The following is a 19474-nucleotide window of genomic DNA, read 5'->3' as shown; positions in this document are numbered from 1 at the left end:
CTACCATAATATATCATTTTTAATGAATAATAGCATCATTACAGAAATGAAGGAAATAGAAACACAATGTCATATTGCTCAAAAAAACCACCTTCCAAAACACAGAAATATCATCACCCTGAAGAAAAGAAGCCAGGAATTCTTTTAGTGTGTACCTGAAATTTGTGGTATGATATGCTGTACCATGAGAGGAAATATAGCATAGTAGATTAAGCACCAGCTTTGGAGTCAGGGAAACCTGGGTTCAAAATCCTACTTTTGACCTGTGCTAGCTATGTAACATGATTAAACCACAAAACCTCTTGGTACCACAAGCAATTCTCTAAAACTAGAAGTTACAGAGGAGTTGACAAGATATGTTGGGAATTGGTAGCAATGGGAGTTCTTCACACAGATAAAATCAAAAATCTAGAATTATGAAATAAAAAATATATCTCCATATATCATTGTTATTTAAACACATACACAGAGTTGTGTATATAAACATACATACACACATGCAGCAAAGAATATATGTATATATATTATATATTTTCCTTGAGAGCTTGGACTATTTCCTTTTTTGTCTGTTAAATATAGTAGGTCTATCACATGTATTATCTTTACCCTCCAATTCCAGTATTTAATAGGTTTTTCCTAGGTCTAAAATGACTTCTTTTGAGGGGTAAATGATTGCTGGAATATATACGTACACATATATGTATGTATGTATGTATATGTACATATATAATATGTATGTTTTATATATATGCATATATATATATACACTGTAAGATTCAAAGTCCTCCCAACCTAGTTTGCTGACTTTGTTCCATTTTTCACCTTGGAAAAACACATAAGGTTCTGTCACACAGGACAGTCCAAGTGTATCCTCTGAACATGACTACCTTCTAACCTTAGCTGACAGCATTTGCATATTCCCACCTCTCTCCATTTCCATCTTCCATGAAATCTTCCTTGACCACTGCAAACACAGTGATATGTCTCTCTTATGAATTCATAGCCCTTCATGTCTGTGCCACTCATTCCATTGAATCATACATCGCTTTGTGTTAATGTTGAGTCATTCAGTCATGCCCGATTCTTTCTCATCCTGTGGACCACAGCCTGCCAATACTGCCCATGATATTTTTTGGTAAAAATATTGGAGTGGTTTGCCATTTCCTTCTCCAGTGGATTAAGGCAAACAGAGGGTAAGTGACTTGCCCAGGGTCACACTCTAATAAGAGTCTGAAGGCAGATTTAAACTCAGGTCTTCCTGGCTCCAGGCCCAGTGCTTTATTCATTCAGCTACCTAGCTGCCTCTGACACTGCCTTATAGCATCACATACATGTGTATGCGTGTAGATGTGTATGTAGATGTATATTATGTGTATACACACAATATACATAAAGTGTATATACACAAATACACATGTGTATTGTGTACAAGTTATATGCACGCATGCACATATGTATGTCTATGTCTATGTGTGTATGTATCATTTCCTCACTATATCAGAAGTTGAGAGCATGACTCATATTTGTTGTACTCCCTTTGCCATTTCAATCCCTGAGCTCAGAACCTTGTCCATCGTAGCTGATACCAACAATAATATTGCTAAACATTTACATAGCACTTACCATGTGCCAGGCAGTGTGCCAATCACTTTAAGATATTATCTTATCTGATTATTAATAATGAATGTTTGTTTAATTGGATGGTTTTGAATTAACATTTGTGAGAGGCGGCATGTTTTATCAGAGAGATTACTGGCTTGTGTAATCTGGGGCAAATCATTCTATCTCTAGGTTTCCACTTCCTCATCTATAAAATGAGAGATTTGGACTCGGCGATCTCAAATGTTCATTTGGGCTTTAAGTCCTATGATCATTTTTAAGGTATCATTGTTTTAAATTAGTACTAAAGAGCCAATCTAGAGATCGTAATTTTAATAGCCAAAATTGCTAAGTATCTACAGTAATATTTGACTGTAGGTCTTCTTGATGACAAGTCCATACATATATTGATATAATAAGGTAAGCTTTCCCTTAAACCTGATGTAACTCAAGCTAGCTTCAAAGCAGGTCACACAGAAGATAGGCTTTTCCTATTCATTACCCCTGGTCCTGATGCTGCTTGTGGTAACTTCCAGGAGTTATGAGGCTAATGAGTATAATGTTTTCTACTACACGTAGATCTTTGCTTCCAGAAGTCAAGCGTCTACTAAGAAATTTTCCATACAATGTCAGGTAGTTAAATGTATATAGGCCCAAGGAGACAAGACTGGGGTGGGGGGGGGGGAGGGGGCGGGGAGGCAGGGCAGAAAAGGATGCCTTGTGGGGGAATCAGTCATTTTCTTCTATTGAAAGTATTGCCACTGCTGTAATCTGAAATGAAAGTGTTTAATCTTAGCAAAGTCATGTAACCAGACCTCAATTTCCTCATCTATAAAATGAGAGGGTTGGACTAGTGTCAGGGGTGGGGAACCTGCAGTCTTTTGGCCACATGTGGCCCTCTAGGCGCTCAGGTGAGGTCCTTTGACTGAATCCAAACTTCACCGAACAAATTCCCTAAATAAAAGAACTTGTTTTGTAAAACTTGGATTCAGTCAAAAGGCTACACTTAAGGACCTAGAAGGCCACAGGTTCCCTACCCCTGGACTAGATGGTATCTTAGGTCGCTTCCAGATCTAAGACCCTGACAACCATGGGGAGGAAATATATATGTGTTTGTATACATATATACATATCCATGTGTGTATGTATACCTGAGCATGGTATACCTGAACATTTCCATTCATTAGAGGGAAGGAGAATAATTGTCCCTCTAGGCTCAAATGATCCTAGACTTAAGGAAAGATAATGATAATTTGGGGAAAAGAACATTCTTTTGCATTCCTTTCAAATGTATGACTTTCTTTCATTAATTCAACCACCAAACAATACTATAATCTTTCTTCACTAGCTGTGTATAAGTTACCTGGATATTTAAGCACTTCTCCAATCAACAGATTTTTCCCTTCAAAAAACAATACTAGTTACTGAGAAGAGACATAAAGAAAGAAAATTCCTTAGTTCTAGCTCCCTGCAGGTTTGCAGTCTAATAAAGGAACACATTTTAGGATAAGCTGTGTGGTTCAGAGGACTGAGAACTAGACTTGGAGTCTGAGGACCCAGGTTCAAAACAGGACCCTGACAATTATGACCTGGGACAAGTCACTTCAGTCTCTCAAAGCCTCAATTTCTGCATCTATAACCTGAGGGGTTCTACTAGCTGACATTTAAAGTCTCTTCTAACTAGACATCTATAATCCTGTGACTTTAGCAACTTTGAGATTCTCCAAGTGAATTGCCTATTTCCATACAACCATAGCTACAAAGATTGACATGATTCATTTTGAGCGTGGGCTAGATTCACCCAGTTCTCATGACTCTCAGGAAAATAATCACCAGTATAAACTCTACACCTTGATATATTTATCTGGTTAGAATGCTTCTTTGTGTTACAGAATCAATCTAAGGTGTAACTAGGTGCAAACAAGTCCTTAATTAATTTGGGAGAAGTGAAATACTTTGAGCTAATAGATGAAATCGGAGGATACCCAGTCAATGAATTGGCATTGGCTTAAAGAATCAGACAACCTCAGGCCTATGCATATCAAATAAGTGATTCCAGCAGTGAGCTGAGAAAGTTACCAAGTATTTTGAGGAGACAGCTCTGCACCTTAATGAAAGGGTAGCTTGGAGACGTGGGGAATAAGGCCAGAGGAAGTGTCATCCCCACATATAGAATATGTTATCCAAGAGCAAACAATATTTTCGGCCAGGAGCTGAAAAAGGACAAACTAGAAACACTAAGGAAAGGGTGCTTTCTGAGAGCTTGATTTCTTCAGGGCAGATTGAATTGGAGCTATGGACTCTACAGAGGCATCAACCTACAGAGCCCAGAAAAGAATAATCCTTCGGGGAATTTCCTAAATCTTCTATGAAGGGAGACAAGGATTTCCATTACCAGAAACTGTGTTTCAGTCTCTGACCACATGAGATCTTTAAGCGTGAGCTCATTTCTCCCTGGACTCTGTTTACTTATGGGCATGCCACCATTTTGAAGTGAAGATGTCTTGTACAAACTTCTTAATATAGCACCTCAGAAAATAGCCCTTTCTAAGAGCTAATTAGGTCATGCTAGCTGGTAATCAATGGGTAAAAGATCAGATAGGGACTTGTGATCAAAAGAGCTATAAAAATAAACCTAGTCCCTCAGGATTACCCCGAGAACTTTGAGAGGAGAAGCAATCATTGCCTTCTAGAAAACCAGGCTGTTAGAACAAATGGAAATTGGGAGAGTAAACCCTGAGGGAGTGTTAAAAAAAAACACTAATGTTTACAAAAGTACTTTACTTACAACAACCCTAACTTCCCCTGGAGTACCTGATATTTATCAGAGACTATCTCACTTTTATAAATGTCTTCAAGCTCGCTACAATACATAAGTACACAATTCCACATGTATGTAAATAGTGGACCTCTCCATTCAATTCAGCATATATTTCTTTAATACCTACTAAAGATTAAGCACAAGAAAACCTGATTTGGGAGGTCATAGCTGAACATCATGAGGAAATGGACATTGTAAATGATTTGCAAATGATCCATGTTTCTGTGATGGTTGTCAATACAAAAAAAAAATCCTGGATTTTTTTTTTTCCCTGCTAATGGCAGTTACTCATTTATACTAAAGGACAAGACTTTTTTTTTTCATCATTAAAATTTGCAGCCAATGTTCACACTAAAGTAGGACCAGTTCATGGCTCATCATTGGCACTGAGTTTTTTTAAGAAGCCAGAGTTTTTAAGGTTTTTAAAACCAGAACTATGACTCGAGGCCTTGATCTGTGGACTGTAATGGTTTCATTATTACAACATCGGCAGCAGAAGTAATATCCAAAGTGACTTTGAATCCACCAAAAAGAGTGGTTTTATTGTAAATACTCAGTTTGTTGGAATTTTTTTATGTGACTGCTTTAGTATGATAGCCTCAGAGGATTGATCCATTTTAAATTGTGTCTTTAATATCAGATTTCCAATTTGCATAGTCCATTTCTCCATACTTTTTTAAAGGATTTCACTCAACTGACTGACATTGCCTCTGGGGCTTACTTTCCATCAAGTGGCTTGCAGCTTATTAATTTTAAATAGTAAAAATATCCTCTTGCATTTTAATGACTAGGAACAAACCATAGACAATTGTCCTTATAGCTTTGCATTTAAACAGCAATATCTAAAAGATCTGATTATGACAGGTTATGATGGGCAGCTTTTATGGCCAAATCACATTCAAATATCACAAGAATATGACTGAAAGTAGAACATAAATTCAGTAAATTTTCCTATAATCATATTCTACTCAAATTGATCAAGGTTAATTAAAGTTTCTTGGAATCTGAAATCCAGGCACTCTCCACCTAAAGGTGAAATTTCAAAGGTTGATATCAGTATCATTTTTAGGTATTATGGTGATTTTTCCTGTCCAAATTCCATTTCAGTAAATTATGCATTTTCTCCACTCCTGTAACACTCATCAAATTTCAAATTATGCTAGAGATCCAAGAGGATTTTCCCCTCCCGCAAGCAAACTTGTATAATTAGTATGGGATTAGTGTCATGTTTATGACTATCCTAACAAGAAATCTCATCTAGTTAAGGCATCCTAAACACTTGCACTTTTGTGTCTCCTTTCCATGGCTTATACTATTCCTCCTTTCTGGAAAAATCCTCCCCATATTGAGATCTGTGCTCAGTTAGTCCGCATGACTCCATTGTTTCCAGTCTTGTCTTCAGGCGTCAACCGGTCTGTTGAGTGAGGCCAAATGTACTTTGATCCCATCCCCTTGTCCTTTGTATAACCTGCTAATATGCACATAGCCACATGGGCTCCCATCCCATCCCTCTTATCTCTAATCTCATTTTCCTATGATGCATGGCAATGAGGGAGTAGCAGAGAGAGCAATGGCCCATCCCCTTTTGGAAACAGGTACCTATCGGGATTGTCTTGCTCTTAATTTGTAAAGTTGTCTATAAAGGGGTAGGGGGATAGGAGAAAGGGGCCGGGTAGATGTTGAAATTGTGGCCTGGCCCCATTCAATTCACTTTTGCCTTGGGTGTTGCAATTTTCATGGTTATTGTTCAATCATTTCAGCTGTGTCTGACTCTGTGTGACCCCATTTGGGTTCTCCTTGGCAAAGATACTGGAGTGGTTTACCATTTCCTTTCCAGATCATTTTACAGATGAGGAATTGAGACAAACAGAGTTAAGTGACTTACCCAGGGTCACATAGCTAGTAAGTATCTGAGGCCAGATTTGAACTCATGAAGATAAGTTCCTGACTTCAGACCTGACATTCTATCCACTATACCACCTAACTGCTCTCAGTGCTACAATAAACTCCTTTAAATTTTCTCTTCCTGGGTTTACTTCATTACTGAGGACAAGGACCAAACAAAGATTTTCTTTTAACACCCCTCCTCTCCACTAAATAAAATATTACCTCTGGTGCAGTGGAGATAGCACTGAATTTGGAATCCTAAAATCTGGGATTAAAACTTGATTTCTCCATTTAATACTTATATGGCATTTGCCAAGTAATTTAACTTCTCTGTTCCTCAATTTTCTCATAAAGGTTGGATTATATGACTTCTAAATTTCCTTCAAGCCCTAAATTTACAGTGTTATGACCCAATTTAAAAGTTTCCTACTCCATGAACCCTTTCTAGACCTCTCTAGTGCTTCCTTCCTCCTTCTAAACTATTAAAATATCAGAACCATATTGAAGTTGAGAGGACCTGGGTTCAAGCCCTGCCTCTCACATATTCAAAGTGCTATAAGCAATTCTCTAAGACTATTCAGAGAGAGCAAGTGCCAACTTGCTCTAGTTGAGGGATTTTCCTGACCAAGACTTACCTGTAAGAACAATAAAAAAATAAATAGGAGGTCCAGTACATAAAGCAAGTATTTGGAATTGTGCTCATACCCTAGAATAATGCTTTGCACATTGTATTACATAATGAATACTGGTATTTTGAATGGAGGAATGTACAAACCCAATGACAATGATGGCAGTGGTAAATATTTCCTTCAAATATCTAGCAACAACTCAGGAAAAACCCAGGAGTGTGGCAGATTGGTTTTGATCTTCAAAAATCTGCAAGCGAAGGATACTTTTCCTACTACTATGCCAAGGGAAACAACAGTACAATTGACACCTCTTTGGCTCAAGGCGACTGTCAGGTAGATATTCTTCTTAAGTAGCAATAGAAATTCCTTTCTGGGAACACATCTAAATTCAGAGTCCCCAAAGTTAACCTGTCAACAATTTCTTTGGATAACTCTCAAGGTCAATTACCTTGCTGCCAAATTCTATCTAGTCACTCAACACAGCTTTGGCTGCCTTCAGCTAATGGTGTAGTCAAATATTTATCTGAAAAAGTAGTTATAGTAAAGGTGCTGCAAAAATCAATACAAATGAATCACTTTTGATTTTCATGCATAGAACTTGGAGATAAGTGAGAAGTTGCCCAGATAATCTCCTTTCTATAGATTCACATGATCAACTTTTTAAAAATATGTTCTTAGGAAAGTCCTCTTCTGATGCCTCAGTATAAAGTAGAGGTGACACTGGGCTCTCAAAAACTATGACAGAGAAATGAAAACCATGTGGTGCTATCAAGTTGGAAAGGTATTGATAATAGACCGTCATCTGAGAGCCAGCCTAGCTAAAGCCAGAGATGCTTGGCCACCAGAAGGCATCTGTTGTTAGAGGAGATGCCCATACTAACAAAATCACAGATTTCAGGACAGAAGTAAAGGTACTTACTATCTCTGTACCATTCAACTCGAGGTTGGAGTCTTTTCAGATCAGGGGTAACCACCAGAGAGCACTTGAGAGTAACAGTTTCACCTTCTCTTTTAAAGGTGACCCCAAACTTCTCCAGAAATTGAACATCAAAATGGGTGTAAGGAATTACAGATGACAAGGGCACTGAAAAAATGAATAAGAGGCATTTGTAAGAAAGACAGGCAGTCCAGGTAGATTTTTAAAGCAAAAGACATAAGCTATGGAGTTTAGAATATTGTATTTCAGTGTTAGTTATTTAAAAGTATGACCTACCACCTTCACAAGAGTATTCAAAAACAACTACTTCTAAAGAATGGGGAAAGGTGCAATTGTCCCTCAATTACCTGTTCTAAAGGATGGGAGCAGAGAAAGGAGTGTAAGAGAGGTTGTTTGATATAGTTCATGGAAAATCAACACTACGGGGAGGCAGGAGATCTGATTCTGTCACTGTATACTTAAATGACCTTGGGCAAATCATTTAATATCTCTGGGACTTGGTTTTTAGGATTTGGAAAACAGAGAAATTCTAAGGGCCCTCCATAATCCCCACAATTAAGATAATCCCCAAATCAATTAATTTTTATTTGGCCTAGGAATATAGTCAAGGGGATACCCTAAGACACATTCAAATATTTGCTAACTCACCATTTCCACATGTATATCAAGCCTTTGAAAACCAAAAAACTATTATATGAATGTCAGGAAAGCTTATGAGTTGACAACCTAAAAACCTACAGCAGGATATAAAAGATCATAGGAAAAAAAAATTTAAAAGGGATCTTAAATTCCATTGAGTCCAACCCCATCATTTTATTGATGAGCAAACTGAGGCACAGAGAAGTTAAGTGAGTTGCCCAGGGTCATACAACCAGTAAATGCCTGAGGCAATATTTAAACACAGGTCTGCCCGATTCCAAGTCCAGTCCACTAAGCTTCCACTATGCCAAGACATTGGTAATTCAATCAGATATGATTTAGAATTAACAGTGTACAAAGCCTATATAGCAACTCCAGTGGATAATTTTTACTGAATATCTTTTGGTTTCCATGGAATTGCTACTGATGTATTCTGTGGAAGCACAAGATATTTTACTTCAGGCTGTTCACATACAAACCCTTGGTTTGTAATATACAAACTGTGAAATTGGGATAAAGTCAAAAAACCATTGTAGGCAAATACAATCATTTTCAGATAGAGGATAAATTGTACATAGCTTATAGGTGATCTCCCACTCTTTTCATTTATGCTAGTTTTCATCTTTAGACACTTTTCTACTAGGCAACAGGTAACCTTCATAGTTCAAAAAAATTACTGTATTAGAAAGATGCTGGTTCAAATTTCATGTGCTAATGAGGGGGAAGTTATTCATGGGACTTTGCTAAGAACAGATTTGGCCCAACCTAACTTCTTAGCTCCCGTAGGCCAAGAAAATCCAAGGGATTTATAAATAAGCTTCCCTAGACTTTGAGTAGCCCATAGCAACAAACCAAGAAAAATACCTCCATCTGGTCACGTCCTCCCGTATATGATGCTTTCCCCTATTTGAATGTGTTTGTTGAGAAGAGGGAACATCACATTTTTTGCATTTCTATCCTCTGCACTTAGCATAAAGTTATGCATATAATAAATACTTTATCATTTTAAAAAATTTATTTATAACAGTATTGGCCTACCCTATCAAACACACTGAAAAGATTTTGATTTAAATACAGAAACATGAATCCTTTTGTCTACAGGGGTTTCTTTTCAGTTCATATTTTTAAGAATCACTTAATCTTGTCTTTCACAGGGTTAGGAGAAAAGAAGTTAATTGAATCTTGGACTGCATGAAAACCATCCTTAAAAAACTTTGGAAATACATTCGTTATTTGATATCAGAAAAAATGTTGACTTGTAAAATAATGATTTGTATACAGCATCTAACCCCCTCCAAAAAAAAAAGAAAAAAGAAAACACTTACACCCAATGGGGAGTCCCACAGAATGGTATGGTTCTTCTTCTCCTCGGAACCCTGCAAAATAATTCATTGAAGATGTGTCAAAAGCAAACAAGAAAGAGGGAGGAAAAAAGCATATTTCTTCCCATTTTAATACTTACTCCTAACAACCACAGCAGCATTGGTAGAGACTTGTCCATGGACATTGGTTGCCACAGCTGAGTAAGTTGCAGTGTCATCAAAATTTGCTCTGAAAAAATTGGAGGACAACCACAATAAAACAAGTGTTAGAATATATCATAGTCTCATCAGCTAATGCTGAATGGATCAAATCGCTGAACAAAATGTTCCTGGAGAGTGAAGCTTCTGACCTAGATCTTTTACACTGATGAATGAATGATGAATTTGAGAAAAAAAAATGCCAGATATATTGCACATAACAAAGAGATCCATGACATTAATTACAGACATTGGTAACCCTTTAATCTTGGCCAGTGGTATGGTTTTATTCTTGACAGAGAAAGACAGTGACATAGACTTGTTAATTCCAAAAGGAAAATCCAGATTATGTTCTAGCTTTTTTTTCTGTATTTTAGACTGCTTTTCCCAGATTGTAGGCCATCTGTGAAAGAATGAAAATGAGATGAATGATTATCTCTCCACATAGAATGTGAACTCCTTAAGGGAAAGAATTCTACTTTTGCATTTCTTCGTATCCCTAGCACTAAGCACAGTCCTCAGCACATAGCAAGTATTTAATACATTGATTATTGACTATCGACTATTAAGTGAGTTGCACGGGGTCCAACAACTAATAAGTGTCTGAGACAGGATTTAATACAGGCTTTCCTGACTCCAAGTCCATTTGTTGACTCTTGACTGCTCGCTGAATGAATGAAAATATTTATCAAGCCCTTATTATTTGCAAAGCATTATGCTAAGACCTGGTTAGCAAATTGGCCTTCAAGGAGTTAACATTCTAATGGAGAAAGACAACACGTATCGCAGGTTTCAGATGAAAGTCAGATGAAAAGGTCCTATGCTCCTTAAGGTGCAGTAGAAAAGTGATGGTAATGCCTCTTCATTCATTTCATTTCCACTGATAAAACCACATCCGTTTCTGATGTTGAAGGAAGGATTTGTAGTGACTGGTGAAAGCTGGGAAACATTTGCAGGTAAGACTACCCACAAGAATTTCGTACTAACAGATTCAGTGTGATTGAGTACATAAAAACTTTACACAGCATAGAAATTACTTACAACTAGGTGTGGAACATCCTAAAATGGAGCAATGAGTCATTAGGTTTATAACCATGTTTGCATATGTGTAGCAGTGAGTTCGGTATATAGCTTTCTTGGGTTTGTGTGTGTGTGTGTGTCCATTTTATTACTAGTGGTAATAGTTTACAATTATGTAGAATTTATAGTTTACAAAGATCTTTCTTTAATCACCACTGCATAGCCTTCATAACAAAAAAGGAAAGTCTGCATACCTTACTATAATATATCAAATACTACCTTCTACACAGAGCCCTTGCTGAATCTGACAGCTACTAGTGCCTCTGACAAAAAAAAATTACTTTGTATTTGGTTTGTATACATTTTCTATATATTGACACATGTACATGTCTCCTTCCTTGATGCCTGTGGTCTCTAATGATTTTCCCTCACAGATCTGAAATAACACCTTGATCTCATAATGTTGTATGTGATCTCTGAGGGCAAAGATTATTTCATCAGTGCCTTCATATTCCCAGCATCTAGCACAGTGCCTGGTACAGCATATGTACTTACTTAATGCTTATTGATTGACGGATGGCTATAGAAACTTCCCAAACCAACTGACACAAATAGAAGAAGTAAACAGGTTTTGAGAGGAGACAAATTCAGGTAGACCTAGTTACAAGTGCCAGGATAAGAAAACAACATGCCTTGAGGCTCCGTGATTGAGCTTACTGCTAAAAAGATTGAGGTGCTCCTGAAAACAAATCCCAATAGACATTTCCATTTGTGATAGGTGGGGCAAATGTAAAATCACCCAAATCCCAAAGGCTTTAAAGCACTGTCTGTGGGAACTCGAGTTTCCTGCCCCCGTAAGATCCTCATCTGATCAGGGTTGGAAAAATCTAGTTCAGTTCTACCTCTCTGGCATCCTTATTTCCTGGATTGGAACATCTACCCACACAGGATATCTTCTGGGACTTTCAGACTTATCACAAACTCAAGCATCCCTTGCATTCTGTAAGGGTTGAATTTTCATCCCTCAGTGACTCTGTGGCCCTCAATGTAGTTGAGTAACCTTTTTGTTTCAAAGATATGGCTCTATTTAGTCATGTTGTCATTCATTGATACATTCAAATAAACATCTACTACTATGAATAGAACAACATACCAGATGCAAGAGGAAGAAAAAAAATTATAGATAAGACCATAAGCTCCTTGAGAAAAAGGACTGCTTCGCTTTTTGTCTTTGTATCCCCAAATCTAGCATAGTGCTTGGCACATGGTAGGCACTTAATCAATGGTTTTTCATTGCTTTGCCTTTGCCTTCATGGAACTACCAGGCTAAGAGGAAGATGACACCAGCAAAGATAATAGCAAGATGAATCCTTTAGAGTAGAGGTGGCATACACACTGCTTATGGGCAGCATACAGCCTGTAACACTTCTGCATATGGCCCAAACCACATTAAAATGTAACAAAATTAATGAAAACACGATAAAGCACAGATAATACTGTATTTTAAAACCGAGTCAATATGTAGCCCACAGGGATCCTTAAGAATGCAGTCCCTGTTTCTATTTGAGTTTGACATTACTGCTTTAGAGAGGAACAAAACAAATTTTATGAGCTCTGTGAGAGAAGGTAATTACAGACCATAGGCCTAGAAAAAGGCTTCTTGGAGAAAGGGGTGGCATTTGAATTGAGCTTTGAGGTTTTAAAGATCCCATGATCTCCCTACCATAATCTTGTATTATTCACACATAAGAATATAAGTAATCATGTTGAAGTGGTTTCCACCACTCATATAGTATAACTATGAGATAGTCTTCAAGTTTACAGTCTGCCTAGAATGCCAAGTGGAAAAACTGAGGGCATCCTAGCCCTTATTTTCTTACACCAATACTACAGAACTTTAAAGAACCTTAGAAGTTCATTCAGACCAAGCTCCTCATTTTACAGAAGAGGAAACAGAGGGTCAGAATGGTAAAGAGATTTGACCAATTTTATCTAATCAGTAACTCTCAAGCCACAATTTGAATCTAGGTCTTTCTTTGGATTCCAAGTCTAGTGTTTTTTTATTTACTTGCCACACCATGTGGGCTCCTATAGAATATAATACTCCCAGAGGAAAGAATTGAGATACCCTTATGGTAGCTTTATTAAACTCATTTCTGCCTTAGTTCTTCTTGGAGCAAAAAGAATTGTTCCATTACCCAAGAGCACATGGTATCTTGGCACGCAAGAGGAATAAAGTCTCAGGGACCTGTGCCCTCTAATAAGAACTTCCCTGCCTGTCTCATGGAGTTTAAATCCAGATCTGAAGTGTCATTGAAAGCCATCTGCTCTCCTTTAATTGCCACAGCTCAGGGGAGAGATTTGGTATGACAGGTAACCAGGACCTAAAGCATGCAGGGGTTTAGGAATCAAGGTCATCATCTGGTTGTTCTCCTTGAAGGAAAACTGGCAGCAATACAAAGTACACCTGCAGCCAAGTCCCACTAGAAAGCACCTTGCTTTGCCACTAATTTAGTTATACTGCAGGTAAAATCATTTCCCCGGGTACCCAATGATATTCCAGCTCTCTCATTATGACATAATAAACTACAAAGCAGATGTTAGCTTTGTCCTCCAATGTGGCAATAACTGGGTTCCATGATATTTGAAGTGAAAGCAATCTTAGAATATATTTATCATGGATGCATCCCAAAGGTACAGGGATAGGAGGAACCCCAGAGGTTATTTAGTCCAATTCCCTGATTTTACAGGTGAGGACACTGAGGTCCATAGGAGTTTAGGGATTTGCCCAAGATCACATAGGCGGTAACAGGTGAAATATGAACATAGGTCATCTGATTCAATAAATATTTATTAAGCAGTTATGCCATGAATATAACTCTGTTCTAAGAGCTAAGAGAGAGATAAAGTTTAGATAACCTAGGACTCATAGGCTCATGATGCTAAAAGCTTAGTAGGGGGAGAGACACATTCATAAACATTTGTATTACATGTAAACACATTATCAAGTTGAAAACTTTGGTTGGTCCAAGAGGTAAGATAGAGGATAATAGGGGATCAGGGTAGGTTTCATGGTGGAAGTGATATATGAGTTGGGCTTTAAAGGACAGGTAGGAATTCAAAGGTGAAGAAAGAATATTATTCACAGAAGCACAGAGTTACAGAACTTGACAGTTAGAGGTTTGATTCATCAACTCTCATATCAAAATTTCAAAGAGAGGAAAATGAGGCATGAACAAAGACTATGGGCCTGGAAAAGCAATGGGAGGGGGGGAGGTGAAGTAAAGGGAGAGACAGAAGAATGGGAAGTTAAGATTCAATAGAATAATGAAAGAGTTCAGGACTGTGAGTGATGATGAGATCAAGGGTGTGAATTTTCCTGTGTGTGACTGAAGAAGAGTCAAGATGAAGTTCACAGAAAGTGAAGAAGTTGATAAACTAGATGTCTGAGGGAAGCCATGATATGTATCAAAATCCCTGATTTGAGTCAAGGAAGACTGCTAGATACTGAACACATTGAGAAAGGAGAGGGTGTAACTGTGGGGCCAGTAGATAATAGCCACCAGGATCTAGAAAAAGTGGCATCTCTAAGAGAAACAAGCCTCAAAGGGAGAGAGCTTATCAGCACGCATTGTATGTTAATTACTAACAACTCTTATTACCAGTGCCTTATAACCTAAGGATAGGCACTAGAGCTCTGATTTCATTGGTAAAGGGAATTCCCAGGAAGGAAACTCATCATCATCATCATCAATAAACATTTATTAAGCACCTACCATGTATGAGGCACTGTGCTAAGCACTGGGGATACAAAAAGAGACAAAAGATAGCTCCTTTCCTCCTTCTACTAATGTAGGTTGGAACCTTCTCTGCAACTTACAGACTTAAGAGAGCCATCTAGCACTGAGAGGATAAGTGACTTACCCAGAGTAACAAAGCCAGTGTGTGTCAGAGGCAGGACTTGAACCCAGATCTTCCTGGCTCTGAAGCTGGTTCTCTGTCTTAAACTTTTTTACTTATAAAAGGAATTCCTCATTACAGCACTTTTGAGAAATCAAGATTTAAATTCTCAGGTATCTCACCACCTAAAAACGAGCTATAATGCTATGATTATAATTCAACAAGTTCCTAAAGGATAAAATTCCATACACAGAATGTGATGTCATTTAATCCTTATAACAATTCTCTAAGATGGGTACTATTATTATCCCCAGTTGACAGATGAGGAAAATAAGTCTGAGAGAAGTTAAATGACTTGCCCAGGGACACACAGCTAGTAAATGTCTGAGGCAGGCTTTGCACTCAGTTCTTTCTGAATCCAAGTCCTACATTCAATGGCAGTATGCGATATTGGATAGAAATTTATGCTTGGAGCTAGAAAAACCTAGGTTCAAATCTCACCTCTGAATCTGGTTGCAAGTGATTTACTTAAACTTGATGAGCCACAAGGATAGTTTTATATATTATTATGTACTTATTTATATACTTCACAGGATTGTTGTCAAGCTTAAATGAGATAATAATGTATATAAAGCACTTTTTTGACCCAAAAGCTTCTATAAATGGAAGCAGCTACAAGTACTACTAAAGTACTCTATAAGAATAAAGTGTTAAAAGTAATTTGGCATAGTAGATAGAATACTTCACTTGGGAGTCAGGAGGGCCTGAGTTCAAATTCCCCCAAATACTAGGTATATGTCCTGGACAAGCCACTTAAACTATCTCAGCCTCAGTTCCCTGATCTTTTAAAAGGGGGAAGGAGAGAAATAGCACCTACCCCACAGGGAATTGTAAGAATAAAATGAGATAGTATAGTGTAAAGCAGGGGTGGGGAACCTGTGGCCTTGAGGTCACATGTGGCCTTCTACATCCTTGGGTGCAGCCTTTTGACTGAGTCCAAGTTTTACAGACAAATACTTTTATTAAGGGGATTTGTTCTGTGAAGTTTGGATTCAGTTAGAGGGCCACACTTGAGGACCTAGAGGGCCACAGATGGCCTTGAGGCTTCAGGTTCACCACCCCTGATATAAAGCATTTTGCGAACCTTAAAGTGATATGTGTCATCTACTATCAATTATTACATAAAAGTAATCTATTATTACTGTTGCCATTTATACCTCAGACAATTAGCAAATTTCAGCTACTGCTTCCACAAAATTGTTATGAGCCCCCTTCAAAGGTATATAAGATTAGAGCAGAATGAATTCTGGGCTCAGCAAGTGAAAAGTGCAGAAAGGGAACCAGTGCTTCCACTGACTACCTCTAGGACCAAGGCAGTTCCTCTCTCTGGTCTGCAGTTTCCTCAAATATAAAATGAGGGAATTGGGTTAAACTATGTCCAAGTTTTCTTCAAGTTTTTAATTCTATTGTGGTACTGGAAAAATCAGTTATTGCTAAGCAGACCCCTGAGAAACCCCCAGTTTGCATAATAAAGAATGGACTCAGACCTTTTGGCATTTAGCAAATGTCCCTGGGGTTCCATGACTCCACCAAGGAATGTCAATAAGATTACCTGTTAGAATCTTTTGATCTGTCGGGGCCTTTGTTCCTGTTCCCCCGGACCACCCACCACCCTGTGACCTGGCCTGTAAATTCCAAGACATAATTAACCTCTGTACCCTGTATTTTCTATATAAACTACTTCTTCGCCTCAATTTGGGGCTATTTGATTTGGGTGGAACCCCGAATGGATGCCGGCTAATAAATTCTCCACTCAAAACTTATACTCTGTGGCGTGTCTCAATCGCTCTTGGTATGACACTATGATCCTAGCATCATCTGACTCTTTTCCCTTTGGAGATCACCAAAGAAGTCAAAGGAATACAATGAATAAGGGCTTTCTTCTCAACTTTCCCTGAAATATTCAGACAAACAAGTTACTCTTTAAGAGTTCTAAGGCTTGAACATTTGTAATCTCACTATTCTTCACCTGGGGGTGTAGAAAAGGAGTTCAAGAAAACAGTGATATATGTGCTGAATCAACAGATATTTTATATTTACTTGTATGTATGTGCATCTCCTCTTTCTGTATTCCCCTCCCCACCAGAATGTAAGCTTCTTAAAGACAGAGGCTGTTTCATTTATGTCTTTGCATCCCCAAAGCCTAGCACAATGCCTGGCACAAAGTAGAGATTTCATAAATGTTTTTGATGGTTTAAGGTAGAAGGAACAGGGTCAGACCTATGTTTGCATGGGCCAACTGCCTATTACTCTGTCCCCAACCAACCTTGGAGACTCAAATTCCTACCCTTAGAGTTGCCATCAGGAAACACATTCATTTTGATAAGGTTAAGGAATTATGCTGTAAGCAAAGGATGACATGTTAGCTGGCTAACACATTAGCACTGATGAGCTAGTTTTAGTCCCCAATTAGCACTCTCACCCCAAGCAGAAAGCAAAGCCCTGAAGGAATAATACTCAAGAGCCTATGGGCTAAAAACATTAGGAATACTTCAAGCACCCTCTAATGAGGTGGCTAACTCCTTAGATACAGCCTTCCTGAAAAGAATTATGAAAGGACAATGGTAATCCTTCAAGCAGAAGCTGAAAAGGTTGTCCTGAGATCAAAACACCAAGAAACAGAAAGACTTACACAATGCAAAGGAAGATCAACCCTGGTATTGATCAGGATTGGTCCATCTCCAAAAGCAATCCATGACCACTAAATGATTAATTCTACACATGTAACGCATGTTATCTTGAGTGGGGGTTAAATTAAGAAATCAAGACTGTTGTTGCTCTCTGTATTGAATAAAAAGTGATTTCCTTTAACAAAATAAAAAGATCCAAGGAAAGAGAGAGAATAGGGAGAAATAAGGTAAGAAAAGGTACAGAATATGGATTATTGTTAAATTCCTAGTACGACATCACAGTAGTAGCCAAGGACAGAGAGGTCTGAAAAAGGATAGCGTGCCCTCGAAAGAGAACGTGGAAAGGAAGAGAGATCGCAAAAGAATTTTCCTACTTGACATTTTTGCTTAGTACACTCTGAGAAGGAAGGTTCACTCCCACAGAAGCTTCCTTTGATATTTTATATTTCTCCTCTCCTTCCTCTCTTTCCTAATCCATTCTGCAAAATAGAGTCTATTTGCTCATCGTTTATGCTGCCAGAGATGACCTTCAGAGTTTTCATCTAGCCTTCACTTTAGGGCATAGTAGATAAAACTGGCTTTGATGCAAGAATAGCCAGATTCAAGTCCTTTTTTAAACATATACTGCTTGTGTGAACATGGGGAAGTCACAACCTCTCAACACTTCAGCAAACTCTATAAGACTGAGTTGCAGTGACAGAGCCAACTTGCATTGGTGGAGGGAGTTTCCTCCATGTACCAATACCAATATACCATATGACCATAGTTCTAGCCCATATCCCTGTCCCTATCTTTGGCCCTTCCTCTATCCTGTGAGAATTTGTAATCTGCTGATTAAGCAACTGGTTTCTTTCTCTTTGGACAGATGCCCAGAAAAGGTTCTTTGGTCTCTATTTGTGCAGATTTATTTGAGGCTCCTTTATAATCCCAGAGGTGTAGCTAAGACAAACTCCATGAGAAAAATTGATGTTAATTATTAAACTTGTGTTAAAGGAAGCCATATTGCGAAGGGATTGAAAAAAGTAAAAGTTACTAATTTAGGGATACAACAAAGCTCAGAGTTTTCAGATTCTGAGTTGTGTCACATGATGCCATGCTTGACTATTATGAAAATTTTAGTATTACAGGTTAAATACGAAGTGTAAGAATATTAATCAAAGTAATAGACCCAACACTACTCTACATTTGTAGGGTGAGAAGTTATCAATGGAAAGCACAAAACTATTTGCCCTAAAGACTTCCTAAAAACATGAGAACAAATAAAAATGCTTTGAAGATTGGGAATAATTTTATGAGCCCCAAGAGAAAAAACATAAGAACATATGAAATAGTGTCAATTACAATGTTAAATTGGTGTGATTATGCTTCCTTTTTGGCACTCCAAGAATTTTTCCCCCATAGCCAAAGGACATTCATAGGAATAAATGTCACACTTGCATCAGAAGGAAAAATTAATTCCCTCACCAGCAGGCAATGGGAGCCAACACATTCCAAGCCATGCAAAATGGCCTCAGATCAGATAGACTGCAGCTCAGCAGTTTGGTATGAACAGCTGAGAAGAGCCCAAGAACTAGTGATACTCACTCACAGGGATTCTATTTCTAAAATGTATTATCATTTCATCTGCTCAGAGCTGTAAAACTTTTATTAATTTTGAGGAAAGATTAATTTTGATTATTAATTAATTTTGAGAGCACAAAGCTGCTTTGGAGAGTTTCCCGCAGCCTTTCGGATTTCTAAATTAAATATCTGTTTAGCCATCAAGTCTAATATCAGATAGAAGCTTCTTGCTAGCTATATACAACATTTTAGAGCATATCAGAAAACTGATT

General features: G+C 38.0%; 1 protein-coding gene across 1 annotated transcript in view; it reads right to left on the bottom strand.

The window, feature by feature from the left end:
- The window catches only part of MYOM2 (myomesin 2), a 157457-nt gene that overhangs the window by 105613 nt on the left and 32370 nt on the right, over positions 1-19474 (bottom strand). The window contains exons 7-9 of the mRNA XM_036748309.1: positions 9975-10063; positions 9838-9888; positions 7856-8020 (exon numbers count right to left, since the gene is read on the bottom strand). Of these exons, the coding sequence (XP_036604204.1) occupies positions 7856-8020; positions 9838-9888; positions 9975-10063 (305 nt within the window). The remainder of the gene's footprint in view (positions 1-7855; positions 8021-9837; positions 9889-9974; positions 10064-19474) is intronic.

This window comes from Trichosurus vulpecula, chromosome 3, assembly GCF_011100635.1.
Source record: "Trichosurus vulpecula isolate mTriVul1 chromosome 3, mTriVul1.pri, whole genome shotgun sequence".
NCBI lineage: Eukaryota > Metazoa > Chordata > Mammalia > Diprotodontia > Phalangeridae > Trichosurus > Trichosurus vulpecula.
Note: the sequence above shows the minus strand (reverse complement) of the source record. Positions and strands in the feature narration are given on the sequence as shown.